The 15,096-nt window shown below is 46.4% G+C and overlaps 1 protein-coding gene across 2 annotated transcripts in view; it reads right to left on the reverse strand.

The window, feature by feature from the left end:
* DIP2A (disco interacting protein 2 homolog A) overlaps window positions 1-11,764 on the reverse strand; it is a 126,627-nt gene extending 114,863 nt beyond the window's left edge. For both annotated transcript variants that reach the window (XM_062204133.1, XM_062204124.1), the window contains exon 1: window positions 11,674-11,764. In XM_062204133.1, coding sequence (XP_062060117.1) covers window positions 11,674-11,764 — 91 coding nt within the window. The remainder of the gene's footprint in view (window positions 1-11,673) is intronic.
* Between the last annotated feature and the right edge of the window lie 3,332 nt (window positions 11,765-15,096).

The following is a 15,096-nucleotide window of genomic DNA, read 5'->3' on the forward strand; positions in this document are numbered from 1 at the left end:
GTTTTAATGTCCCATAGCCTCCTATGGCAGTATAATCTACAGCATTCTATTAGATATATCAAAATGACCAGAAAAGGGGCTGGTGCCATGGCTCACTTGGTTAATCCTCCGCCTGTGGTGCCGGCATCCCATATGGATGCCGGGTTCTAGTTCCAGTTGCTCCTCTTCCAGTCCAGCTTTCTGCTGTGGCCTGGGAGGGCAGTGGAGGATGGCCCAAGTGCATGGGAGACCAGGAGGAAGCACCTGGTTCCTGGCTTCGGATTGGTGCAGCGCTGGCCATAGCGGCCATTTGCGGAGTGAACCAACGGAAGGAAGACCTTTCTCTCTGTCTCTCTCTCTCTCACTGTCTAACTCTACCTGTCAAATTAAAAAAAAAGAAAAATGACCAGAGAAGATGAGTCCAAAGGTTCCTAATAAACGATTAATGTTTGAAAAGATGGAAATGCTAATTAACCTGTTATAATCACTGCACTTTACATGTATGAATCAAATTATTGTGCTGTGCTCAATAAATATGTACAAATATTATGTCAATAAAAAATTTTGAAAACAGTCACAACAAAAGTCATAAAACAAAGGCAGGAACTGACCAGATACAAAATAGTTGGCAAACAAGAGTGTGTAAAGTTTTAATGATATTAAAGTTGATATCAAATTACTGATATTCTTTTAAAATTGAGGTATGACTGACCTACAAAAACCTGTACGTTTAATATCTTGAAGAATCTGCAGATTAAGCATACATCCATGAAACTGTCAACATAAAGTCATAAACACATCCATTTTTCTAAAAGTTTCTTCCTTTTTAATGAATGACTAGATTTAACAGAAGATCTAGTCTCTTGGGGCTGGTGCTGTGATGTGGCGAGTAAGGTGTCCCCTGCAGCACCAGCATCCCATATGGGCACCGGTTCAAATTCCAGCTGATCCACTTCCAATCCAGCTCTTTGCTAATGTGCCTGGGAAAGCACTGGAGGACAGCCCAAATACTTGGGTCCCTGTACCCTTGTGGGAGACCCAGAAGAAACTCCTGGCTCCTGGCTTCAGGCCAGCCCAGCCCTGACTTTTGTGGCCATTTAGGGAGTGAACCAGCAAATGGAAGACCTCCCCCTCCGCCTGCCTCACACTCTTATGTAACTCTTTCAAATAAATATTAAAAAAAAAAAAAATCTCTTGACACAATTTTAAAGATACATAAGGTCCTGTAAATACACGCACTGGTCTATACTGTAGTACAGCTGAAATGATACACCCTTTGGTCAGCATCGCCCAGATTCTCTCTCCTGCTGCCCCTGGAAACCACGATTATACTCTCTGCTTCCATGAATCTGACTATTTGAGATTCTTCACATAAGTGGTTATCAGGTAGTATTTGTTCTAGAACCAATGTTCTTTAGAAAATTATAAATCAAAATCCTAAAAGAGACTATTTAACGGGGATGACCTACTATGAAAAAACTCAAGTATTTCTGAATCATGGATAAATGAATTTTGCTTAAGGGGTACATACAAGCAGCTAGCCAGTATAGTTTTAAGGATTATCAAACATATTTGATAAACTGAAATACTTGATTATCCTTACTTATATCAATAGACAAAAAATATTTATACCAGCCAATAGCTAAAAATAAATTACAAAAAATATATAAAAATACATGACATCTAGGTGTTTCATTAAAAGTTCTGTTACAGTTGCATGGACTATCAGTTCTCAAAAGTTTTAGGCTAACGATTCCTTTACAATCTTTTTTTTTTTTTTTTGACAGGCAGAGTTAGACAGTGAGAGAGAAAGACAGAGAAAGGTCTTCCTTTCCATTGGTTCACCTTCCAAATGGCCGCTACGGCCGGCACGCTGCGCTGATCCAAAGGCAAGAACCAGGTGCTTCCTCCTAGTCTCCCCTGTGGGTGCAGGGCCCAAGCACGTGGGCCATCCTCCACTGCCTTCCCGGGCCACAGCAGAGAGCTGGACTGGAAGAGGAGCAACCGGGACAGAATCTGGCACTCCGACAGGGACTAGAACCCGGGGTGCCAGCGCTGCAGGCAGAGGATTAACTAAGTGAGCCATGGCGCCGGCCATCCTTTACAATCTTAAAAATTAGTGTGGTGGCATCCTGGAATCACAATTAAGATGCTGCTTGAGGGCTGGTGCTATGGCTCACTTGGTTAATCCTCCACCTGTGGCGCCGGCATCTCACATGGGCGCCAATTCTAGTCCCGGTTGCTCCTCTTCCAGTCCAGCTCTCTGCTGTGGCCCGGGAAGGCAGTGGAGGATGGCCCAAGTGCTTGGGCCCCTGCACCTGCATGGGAGACCAGCAGGAAGCACCTGGCTCCTGGGTTCGGATCGGTGCAGCACCGGCTGTAGCGGCCATTTGGGGAGTGAACCAACGGAAGGAAGACCTTTCTCTCTGTCTTTCTCTCTGTGTCTATAACAGGTCAAATAAAAAAAAAAAAAAAAGATGCTGCTTGAAATACTTGCACCCCATGTTAGAGTGCATGGGTCTGAGTCCTCATCCACTTCCAATCCAGCTTCCTGCTGGTGTGTATGCTGGGAAGCAGCAAGTGATGGAGCAAGTACTTGGGTTCCCGCCACCGATGTGTAAAACTTCGATGGAGCTCTGAGCTCTTGCTTTGGCCCAGTCCAGCCAACTACTGTACGTATTTGGGGAGTGAACCATTACATGAAATTATTTATTTTCAAATAAAAATCTATCAATACACTTCAAAAAATCGTTGAAGGGGGCCAGTGTTGTGGCATAGCAGGTTAAGCTGCTGCCTGCAGTGCCAGCATCCAATATGAGCACTGGTTTGAGTTCCAGCTGCTCCATTTCCAATCCAGCTCCCTGCTAATGCACTTGGGAAACCAGTGGAAGATGGCCCAAGTATTTGGGCCCCTGCACCCATGTAGGAGACCTGGAAGACACTCCTGGCTCCTGGCTTCACCTTGGCCGTGGCAGCCATTTGGGAAGTGAACCAGCAAATGAAAGACCTCACTCTCTGTCTCTTTCTCTCTCTCTTTGTAAGTCCCCCTTTTAAATAGAATAAAAGAAAATAAATCTTTAAAAAAAACCATTTAGGGAGGGGATCCAAAATGGTTGATTAGTGAGAAGATACAGTGATTTAAGCCACAGTCTGATACCAGAGAAACAAAGGACGGCCATATTCCCAGGGGAAATCTGCAGGGGAGAACAGACAGCACAGAGACTCTGTGAAGCAGTGAGGAGAGTGGACAGGCACCCAGCACCCAGTGCACGCCACAGCAACGCCTGCGGATGGCGAGGAAACGCACCTTCCCAGGACAAGGTGAGAGGAGGCTGCTGCAGCTCATGCCACAGGCGGCTTCCACTAAGGGAGAACTCCGCGGCCCCACTGACATTTAATCCATCCTGGGGAGCAGGCAGGGCAGGGCATCCACTCAGCTCTGAGAAGGGAGGTCACACTGCTTTGCTACCCTCCTCCCCACCAAAGCACCAGACTCAGTTTGCTGAGGTGGAACTGCAGCCAACCGATCTTGACTCTGGGAATGGTAGGTGGCTCACTCCAGGGACAGAGCAGCTTGCAGGGCTGAGAATGGGCACCCTGCATCTTGTGACTTAAGTCCTGGGTGTACACAGACATACCTGGGCAGGACTGAAAAAGGCATGGAGTGTAGCAGCGCTCCTAGGAACCTGCCTGCTCCAACTCCAGAAGTTTGGAGCTTCCTGAGTGCCGGGGACAGACCTCACAGAGGGTTGGTGGTCACCCTACAGAGCATGGCAGTGTTCTCGGCAGTTGGTGTGCCTTAGTGGGTGGGGTGTGCAGGCACTGTGAGCTCACTCCAAGCAGTGAATCAGCTGATGCATCTTGGCACAGAGAAGGGCAGAGACTACGAACACACCCAGCCAGCATCTACATCCCCTCCCCCACCTACTATAATCAGAGGAGGTCCAACTTGGGTGTCACTCTGGACTCTTGCCCCACCCACAAACGGTGGCCAGAGCTTCCTGGCCCACCCAGTGCATACCTCTGGCTCTCTAGTGTAAACCACAAGCATTCTCCTCAAGTCACAGAGGCACACTCCCAAGAACAAAGACTCAGAAGAGACAGCAACAGGGGATGCCCGACAAGTATAAAAATCAACACAGAAATGCAAGACACATGAACAAGGCAGGCAATATGACTCCCCAAAAGGAACACAGTAATACATTAATACAGGACTGTGAACACAGGGAGACTTAAAAAACACCCGACAAGTCATTTGAAAGAATGCTTATAAGATCACTCAAAAACAGAAACAGTTACGTGAACTAAGGAAATCCATACATGACATGGATGAGAAATTCTGCAAAGAGATAAAGATACTGACAAAAAATCAAAGTGAAATACTAGAAACGTGAAGAGCAATAAGTCAAATTAAAAATACCACAGAAAGCCTTAACAGACTTTGTGAGGCAGAAGAAAGAACATCTGAAATAGAAAATAAGTCTTTTGAAAGACCTCAATCAGACCAAAAATTTAGAAAACCCAAAAATAGTGTTTGGGGTCTGTGAGATATCATGAAAGGATCAAATATGTGTGTCATAGGAGTTCCTGAAGGTATGGAAAAACAGGATGGCTTATAAAACTCCGTGAAATAACAGCAGAAAATTTCCCCGATTTGGAGAAAGATAAGGACATCCAAATACCAGAAGCACATAGAACCCCACATAAGCATGACTGGAAAAGATCTTTACCATGATGCATTATAGTCAAACTTTCAAAAGTAAAACATAAAGAAAATATTCTAGAATGTGCAAGAGGAAATGCCAGATTGCCTTTAAATAATCTCCAATTAGACTGACATCAGATTTCTCATCAGAAACTCTATAGGGGAGGAGAGAACAGAGACATAGTCCAAATCCTAAAAGATAAAAACTGTCAACCCAGAATACTTACCCAGTGAAGCTCTCATTTACAAAGTGAAGGTGAAATAAAGAGCTTCACAGACAAGCAACAATTTAAAGAATTTGTCACCACCAGGCTAGCTTTACAAATGATACTTAGGGATGTACTACACAGAAACAGAGAAAGATAAACAGCATGATGAAAGAATGTGAAGGCAGAAAACCTCTGAGTGAAAGAACAATGGAGGGGCCAGTGGGTGGAAGATTCTCATTTCTCTTTCTCTTTCTCTCCCTCCCTCCCTCTCTCCCCCCTTTGTTTCTGCTTCTCCTTGTAAATAAATAATCAAAAAAAAAAAAAAAAAACAATGGAGATTCAAAACAAACAGCAATAGGAATACTGGAAAATATGGAAAAATGGTAGGGCCACATCACTACTTATCAATAATAAACTTGAAAGTAAATGAACTAAATTCTCCAATTAAAAATACAGACAAGATGAACAGATTAAAAAACAAGACCCATCTATATGGTGCCCATAAGAAATAGACCTTATCAACAAAGATTTACAGACTGAAAATGAAATAATGGAAAAAGATATTACATGCAAGTGGAAGTAAAAAACAAGCAGAAGAAGCTATTCTCAGACAAAACATACTTCAAGAGAAAAAGTTAAAAGAGATGAATTATTTAATTATGTAATTATGTAACGATTAATTATATATTAATTCTGTAATGACTAAGGCACCAATTCAACAGGAAGATGTGACTATAGCAAATGTATATTCATCCAAATGCTAGAGTATCCAGTTATTTAAAACAAATGTTGGGACCAGCACTGTGGTGTAGCCTGCAGTGCCAGCATCCCATATGGGAGACAGTTTGAATCCTGAATGCTCCACTTCCCATCTAGCTCTCTGCTAATGCGTCTGGGAAAGCAGCAGAAGACGGCCCAAGTCCTTGGACCTCTGCACCCACATGGGAGAACCAGTAGCTCCTGGCTCCTACCTTCTGTCTGGCCTAGCTTCGGCAGTTGTGGCCATTTGGGGAGTGAACCAGTAATGGAAGACTTTCTCTTTCTCTCTCTCTTTCTCTCTCTCCCTCCCTCCCTCCCTCCTTCTCTGCAACTCTGCCTTGCAAATAAATAAATCTTTAAAAAAATGTTAATAGATCTAATGGGAGACATAAACTCCAGTACAGTAATAATGGAGGCCTTCAACACCACACTTCCATCAATGGACAAATCCACCAGAAACAAAATCAACAAAGAAACAACAGAGCTAATTTACACTATCTACCAAATTAATCCAACTGATATCTACAGAACATTTCATCCTGGGGCCGGCATTGTAGTATAGTGGGAAAAGCTGCCGACTGCAATGCTGGCATTCCATACAAGCACCAGTTCAAGACCTGGCTGCTCCATTTCCAACCCAGCTTCCTACTAATGCTGTTAGGAATTCAGTGGAAAATGTCCCAAGTGCTCAGGCCCCACACCCACATGGGAGTTCCTGTGCCCTGGCTTCGGCGTGGCCCAGCCCTGGTGGTTGTAGCCATCTGGGGAGTGAAGCAGCAGATGGAAGATCTCTCTTTCTCTGCCTCCCCCTTTCTCTCTGTAACTCTACTTTTCAAATAAATAAATCTTTTTAAAAAAAGAGAGATGCTATTTTGGGACAAAAAAATTGAAGCATATGCATGGCTTTTTCATAATACACATTTTCCACGAACTTTCTGAAGTTTTTTTCACGTTTTCATGTGTTTTTCACATTCCCTGACAAAGAAATCCTGTCCAGAAAAGAATGCCCACTCTCACTAGTATTATTAAATACAGTTCTAAAAGTTTTAGCCAGAGCCATTATGCAAGAAAAAGAAATCCAAAAGATGCAAATTGGAAAGGAGGAAACCAAAATATTTGCAAATTACACATCCAATAAAGGATTAATATCCAGAATATACAAGTAGCTCAAGAACTCAACAAGGCCGACACTGTGGTGTAACGGGTTAAAAGCCCTAGCCTGGAGCACCGGTTCTAGTCCCGGGTGCTCCTCTTCCAATCCAGCTCTCTGCTATGGCCTGGGAAAGCAATGGAAGATGGCCCAAGTGCTTGGGCCCCTGCACCCACGTGGGAGACCCAGAAGAGGCTCGTGGTTCCTGGCTTTGGATAGGCACAACTCCAGCCATTGCGGCCATCTGGGGAGTGAACCAGTGGATGGAAGACCTCTCTGTAACTCTTTCAAAGAAATAAAATAAATATTTAAAAAAAAAAAAAAAACAACTCAACAACAAAACAAATAATCCAGTTGAGAAATGGACAAAAGACATCAACAGGCATTTTTCAAAGGATGAAATATAAATGGCCAACAAATGAAGAGATGCTCAGGAACAATAGTTATCTCAGAAACACAAGCAAAAACAACAGTGAGATATCACCTCACCCCAAACAGAATGGTTATCATGCAAAAATTAAAAATTGGAAATGACAGCAAAGATATGGAAAAGAAGGTGCTCTAATACACTGCTAATGGGAATGTAAACTGGTACAACTATCATGGAAGACAGTATGGTGATTCTTCAGAAAACTAAAAATAGATCTACCATATGACCCCGCTATGACCACTCCTGAGAATATACCCAAAGGAAATGAAATCAGCATATGGAAGGGTTACCTGCACTTCCTGTTTATAACAGCTGAACTCACAATAGTTAAGTTATGGAAGCAACCTAGATGTCCATCAACTGATGACTGAATAAAGAAAATGTGGTATATAGAAACAATAGGACTCAAAAAACAATGAAATCCTGACTTCTGTAACTAAATGGATGCAACTAGAAACAAATACACTTAGCGAAATCAGCCTGACCTCAAAAGACAAATACCACATGCTTTCTTTAATATAAAAAATTTAACACATGTGATTGAAACTGACATCTTTGGATCTGATTATTGTTTATTGCCCTTGTCTATACTGCTGGTGAACTGTGGTCTTTCTAATTTTACTTGTTGAACTCTTTATTTGAGGAGAGTTAAGCCTTTGACTATAAAGCAAGTTAAAAGTATATTATCTCAGGGGCCAGCGCTGTGGCGTAGTAGGTGAAGCTGCTGCCTGCTGTGCTGGCATCCCATATGGGCACTGGTTCAAGTCCCGGCTGCTCCATTTCCAATCCAGCTCTTTGCTATGGAAGGCAGTGGAGGATGGCCCAAGTCCTTGGGCCCCTGCATCCATGTGGGAGACCTGGAAGAAGCTCCTGCCTCCTGACTTCAGATCGACACAGCTCCGGCCATTGCAGCCAATTGGGGGGTGAACCAGCGGATGGAAGAACTCTCTCTCTCTCTCCTTCTCTCTCTGTGTAACTCTGACTTTCAAATAAATAAATAAATCTTTAAAAAGAAAGAAAGAAAAGAAATCAATCAATTAATTAATTAATTACCAGGGAAAACTCAAAATTTGAGGATATTTGGCCTGGGCTTTGACAGAATTTGGAAAGGAGAATTTTTAATATATCAGAAAATATTTAGGAAGAACAAACATTTATTGACCTGTAGGCAATCTCAGGCTATCATTCTGAAAATTAAGAAGTTCTATCACAGCTTTTAGAAATTAAAGATATTAATTAAAAAAGAAAATAGCTTTGTGAAAGAAGGTCCTTCTGATACACACATAAACTGAGCTTTTCAATACCTTTTCATTTGATTCCATCCATCCAGAGATCCCTGCACGATCAGAATATCAGAATGAAGGAAAGTAAGAAACAGACTAAATTTAAAGCTATGGATGGACCTATTAACCAGAATAAATAGGAGTGGGACAAACGTAACCTATTGTGTACAAACTTCCTCCCAGACTCACTGCAGGCCACTAAAACAAAGGCCAGTCCTTATATCACTGTCCATGTTTCCAGAGCAGTTTAGTAGCAATAACTCCAAGATATGGTACAGCACTGGTATGTCAAAACAGATGTGAGGTATGTCCAGGGTAATCTGTTAAAATAATACGTAAAGCACAAAGGTTTGGCAGTTAATTTTTTTTAATCAAGGTCATATCTCTAAACAATCTCACTTTCATCCATGAACCTTCTGATACATGTTCAGGAACCACATTCATGAATTCTTTTGTATGCTAGGGAAATAGGTCTAACCATGTAGCCCCACCCTTTATCCTCATCTAAGTCTGAAAGAGACCCCTAAATAAAGGGCAAAACAGCTAGAAAAGTTAGGGAGGCACACAACTTTGCCTTATTTCCTTCTTGGGTCTCCATGATAGAAATTCAGCAAATCTGCCCTACGGGAGGAAATCACTGCGTTCTCAAACCAAGGCCCTTCCTGAGGGTCAAGCCCCACCACAATAACTGATGATAAGAATCCAGGAGGATATTAGATCGGCTTAAGTTACGAACAAAGGCAGGGAGACACTTTCAGTTAGTCACTGCCAGTGCAGGATTTTCAAGATTACCCAGGTATTACTCACTACCAGTTTCCAAGAAGGCAGCATCTAGGATGTCATAAGCTTCCTCTTCCCTCCACTCTACCCACCACAGTGTCAAATCAAAAGTTTTAAGCAGTTTCACACCTGGACAAACATTGAGTGCCATGAAGCTATCCTAACTTGACATTACTTTATTCCTACTTAGAAGATTACACACAATGGGGGTGGGGGGAATCAGAAGCCAGGATGAGTCCCACTTTCTACATCTTCTGGACCAAAATATAAAAATAATGACAATGACTTGTTTTAGGGCTATGATTATTAGGAATCTCTTCCTTTAATTACGTAAATAAAACCCCTTACCAGTTTCAAAGCGCTTTCGAACAGTCTGACTGAATCTTTGCAAGAACTCTGAATACCAATATAGCTGGTATTCACCTCCTTTTGCAGCTGACTAAAACCAAGTTTGGAGATGTTATAATTCAGTGAAGACTCACATTTACCAGATACCAGACACTGTAAGGTGCCAAAAACTTGCCCAAGATAGCCTCTACTGCTAAGCATTTCCAAGTCCACCAGGGAAGCCCAAGTCAACAACCACCACAACATCTACTGTAGCAGCCAGCATTAAAGGTGTGGAAGTGCCCTGGGAGCAGAGCCAAGTGTGGCTGTGCCCAAGTCATCACTGACCTATTTTGGCCACAAGAAACGTGTCAGGACAGTCTGGGAGCCAGGAAAGAAGCCGGAGCTCCCCGGCCTCATTGCCTGCTGCTGTACTCTGGTGCTCTTCCCCTTAGCACTCAGCCCCTTTGCAGATTAAGTTACCTTTTCAGGTTCTTCTCCGTATTGCATAATCTTACATCCTTCACTTACTTATTCATCCCATCCATGTCTACAATGACAACAGTGTAAGTGGACTGCATAAACACTGCTTTACTGACATACTTGTGTTGTCACACAAATCATGAAGTTCTTTAAGGACCCAATCTGTCAACTCCAAGCAAGCACTTAACAAATTTGCAAAACAAGGAATTGAGGGAATAATAAATACATGGGAACAGAAATTAAGAGCAATCTGCAAAAACATAGTGGAAATGTGTAAAAGCTAAACAGCATCTATGTGACTGCCCTTGAATGAAAAGCCTTAACAAATCCAGTACAATAAAAAAAAAAAAAATCCAGTACAGCAGACCCTGTCAGAACCATTCCTAATTGAGTTTTTCAAACTTCCCAACAGAATCTAACCACCAAGAATCCCCGTAGGCACCCATTTCTTATTTCACTTCCATTTTTTAAAATGTGCCATATACCACAGAACCTGTTTTTCTTTTTAAGAGGGAGGGATACAGATAAGAAGAGGGGGAAAGAGAGAGAGACCATCCACTGGTTCCCTCCCCAAATGTTTACAGAAGTAGGAGCCGGCCCAGATGAAATCCAACAGCCAAGAGCGGGGGAACACAATACAGATCTCCCACAGGGCAGGAGACAGCACCTGTAGCCTCCCGGGGTGTGCATTCGCAGGACACTAATCAGGAGTGGGAGCCAGGACTGCATCCTGGGCACGCCAATATAGGAGGCAGATGTCCTAGCCAGCAACTTGACCACGGCACAGAATACCCACCCCATCACGGAATTTTTTAAAATGTGAAAGTTGAATTAAAAAGTTACAAGTAGATGTTGTATTATGCATAAAACAAGCATAATACCAGCACCTATGTCGCTAAGGGTGGTCAGGGTTATATGCGTTAGTACATCCCAGTGCCAATTTCATTAGGTGTTGTTTGAATACTGCACAACTCCAGCCCCAATAAAATACATCAACCTGAATCTTAAAGAATGAGACTATGAAAAATCTAGTAGCTGAGAAGGCATGTACGTCTCAACTGCAAGACTGAACACGTGAATGCGCTTCTGCAAGGGACGCGAGGCCCTGGTCCTGGGGGAGAAAACCCTTTTCCCAGTGACAGCCGCCCAACGGGCAACGCCACTCGCACCGCCGCCGCCAGCTCACTCGCAAACAATATTCACGACTTCAGTTTTCAACTTTTAAACACTGCATAAAGGAACCCATTCCTGCTCAGCGCTACCAGCTTTACCTAGACTAAGGCATCTTGGTCAAAATCCGGACTGTTGGGTCGCGTCTCACACGAGGAGGGCGCAGCGCCGCCGCGAGCTGAGGCGGGCCGGGGGTCGGGTCCGCACCTCGCGGGGCGGCCGCAGCGGGACGAGCCCGGCCCCGCGGCCCGGCGGTCGCTCCGCCAGCGGCGGCAGAGCCCGGCCCCCGCTCGGAGGGTCCGCGGAGGGCGCGGAGGGGCGCGGGTCCGGGGCGCGGCGCCTGACAGGAGTCGCGGGGCGAGGGGCCGGGGGTCTCAGCGGGGCGACCGGCCGCTCACCTTCCGACAGCTCCAGCTCCAGCTCGGCCAGGCTCTCCCGCACCTCGGCGGGCAGCGGCGCCGCCTCCAGCGGGCCCCCGCGCTCGGCCATGGCCCGCGCCTCGCGGCCGGCGCGGCCAGGCTGGGCTGCAGCGCGGGCGGCGGCTACGTCGCTCCCGGCGGCCTGGAGCCCCGCATCGGCTCGCGGAGAGCGGGAGGCGGCGCAGCAGGGGCGAGGCGGGAGGGTTCGCGCGAGCGTCGCGCGGGCACGGGTGCAGGCACGAGCGCGGGCGACTCCCCCGCGCCGCCGCCCCGCGCGCCCCCGAATCGCGGCCCTCCGGGAGCGCGCGTGCGCGGCGGAAAGGGCGGGTAGGGAGCGCGTGCGCGCAGCGCGAGAGGACGCACGCGGGGACTGCCCGTCCCGCCCAGCAACACCGGGGGCTCATTTCTATTGGCCCAGAGGGCGCGTAGAGCCCACGACGGGCGCCCACGGGGAGAGGCGGGGAAATGCCACTCCCAGCAGGCTCTGCGCGAGACTGGGCGAGGGCCGTGGGCTGAGGCGTGGTGTCCGGGAGTGGCGGTCTGCCGGTCGGCATGCTGTCCCCCCACCCCGCGGCGCCGCCGGCTTTGCTGCGTGGACTCGGAGCGCTCCCGCGAGGGCCGGCGCCTCCCTGCCCGCCCTTTCGTCAGAATAGCCCGGCACGGGGCTCGGTGACCGAGTGACGGCGGGAGCTGCCAAGACCCACGCAGGGGACCCGGAGGACAGTCGGGGCCTAGTGGAGCTAACATGCGAGTGGACGCGAGCGCACGGCGACCGCAGCCACGTTGCCCAAGGTCGTACCCTGTGGCAGTCCGCATCCGATGACCGGGAGGCAGGCCTGTAGGGCCACTTGGACCACGTGGGAAGCAGTACTCGCTCCGCGGTTCCCCAGGGACTGGCCAGAGCCTTCCCCGGCCTGCGTAGTCTTCTGCTTCCTCCGCCAGATCCTGTTTACTGTTCACGGTGTTGATACCAGATAAACTTCTTGTACCCCAAACTCCACCTCAGCGTCTGCCTCAGGAAAAACCATCCTGCCACAGTGTACACAGGTAACAAGGACGGGGTGTGTGGTTGAATCACAAGTGGCCAGTTAGGAGGGTTACCCAGTGAAATGGGAAATGCTAGCATACAAAATAAGAAAACATTTCAAGTATGGAAATAATCCCCATATGGAAAATACAGGGCTGGGTAGCTTTTACTTGGCACTGCTGACCCTCTTGAGACTAATAAAGCTGACAGTGCAGCGACAGCTGAAAACCAAGAGTCTCGGGGAAGATGGCACTGTGGTTAAGACGCTGGGCCCGCATCCCATATCAGTGCCTGGATTTGAGGGCCAGCGCCACTACTGATTCCAACTTCCTGTTTATGGACACTGGGAGGCAGCTGGTAGTTGGTCCTTGTCATTCACGTAGACCTGGGTTGAATTTCTGGCCCCCAGTTTCAGCCTGGCGTTTGAGGGATGGACCAGCAGGTGGAGGATCTTTTTCTGTCTCAGATAAAATGAAATCAGAATTTTAAAAAATGAAAGCTGAGTCTCTTCAATTGCATAGAAACCCTATGTCCCACAGCAGGACAATCAAGACAAGGGCCAGGCTCGGAATTTAATGTCCCCAAGTGGCTATACTCCTGGTCAAATGCCTGGATGAACTCATTGTCACGCTGGTTGTGAAAAGCTGAGTCCAAGACACATGGGTTAGAGATATCTGGGTAGATCCTTTCAAAGGTTTTGACACCCCCCCCCCCACCCCACCTTGGGACCTGCCCATGTGGCTTGTCCATCTCCATTAATCTAGCACTACCCTTCCTTCCACCTAATGGACACTAGACATATGATGATTTTTTTAACATAATTCAGCTTGATATAATGAAATAGTTTTTCCTACTCCAAAAACCTGTGTGTGTGTTTGCTAGGTCTTCATTAACATATGAAAAATTGGACACCTTGCCAAATTAATTTTTTTTTATTTATTAGACAGGTAGAGTTAGAGAGAGAGAGAGAGAAAAAGGTCTTCCTTCCATTGGTTCACTCCCCAAATGGCCACCAAGGCCGGTGCTGTGCCGATCTGAAGCCAGGAGCCAGGTGCCTCCTCCCGGCGGGTTCAGGGGCCCAAGCACCTAGGCCATCCTCCACCGCCCTTCTTGGCCACAGCAGAGAGCTGGACTGGAAGAGGAGCAACCGGGACTAGAACCCAGCGCCCATATGGGATGCCGGCACCGCAGGCAGAGGATTAGCCAAGTGAGCCACAGTGCCAGCCCCGCCAAATTAGTAGTAAGAGTCCTGGGAGCTAAAAGTTGAGATTGAGATGTTTGGCAGAGCTGATTCCATCTGAGGGCTGTTGCACAGAATCTGTTCCATGCCTCCTAGCTTCTTGTGGCTTTGGTAGATTCGGGACAAGGGGCCCTGAGAAAGAATAATGCAATCACTGTACCAGGTCACATCAGCTGAAGACCCCTCCACCCTGAACATGTTTGAGCACACCCTTTGCAAAATGGGTTAGTCTGGCTCTAACCTCTGCCTGACTCCATACAAGGACAAGTTTTTTTCACCTCAGTAAGGCGTATCTAAATGACAAAAAAAGATTCTAGCAGCTGCTCCCTGAGTGGCTCATAGGTTCTCATCTTATTAGCATATATAGCCACCAATCAAGGAAAGTTCCCCATTTAAAAACATCAAAACCCCTAGACAGAACTTCCTCACCTACCCCATTCAGGGGCCCTTCCGACCACTGCCAGCAACTTTCTCTTTGGCTTAATAAACTTCCCTCTGCATTGCGCACACTGCCTTGTCCATGTGCCTGAATCTTTGTGGACAGGAGAAAGAGCTGTAAAATTTTAAAAATTCAGCAGGAGGAAAAAGATCTGTGCAACAGTTTGTTGGCAATCTTTGGTGTCCTTGGTATACAGATGTATCACCCCAGTGGTCTGCATTCATGTTCTGGATTGGGGCCCACCATACTGACCTCATATTAATTTGGTATCTGCAAAGACCTACTTTGAAATGAGGTCACATTGACAGATACTGGGGCTGGGACTTAAGCATCCCTGTGGGGGAGGAGGACACAGTTCAACCCGTGACAAGCTGTAATATCCAGCCAACATACACACAAGATTGGGAAAGCTTGTGTTTGATGAAGGGTCTGGAATGTAAAGTTGGGTCAGAGTTTACTGCTATATGAGCAGGCTTCCAAGACCAACGTTTAAATGCTTGCAGACCAGCTGCAGACTTGCTGAAGGGATGGCTCCTGAAATGATGATATATCTGTTGACATAATTTATTACATACCTGGTAGCTTAAAGCCACATGAATCATCTCTGTGGTAACTCTGAGTTAGGGGATGGTGAGGGCAGCTTCTCTCCCACAGTATCTGGAGCAACTTAAACCCTGAAGGCTGGAGTACTATGAG

Source organism: Lepus europaeus, chromosome 2 (genome assembly GCF_033115175.1).
Source record: "Lepus europaeus isolate LE1 chromosome 2, mLepTim1.pri, whole genome shotgun sequence".
Classification (NCBI taxonomy): Eukaryota; Metazoa; Chordata; class Mammalia; order Lagomorpha; family Leporidae; genus Lepus; species Lepus europaeus.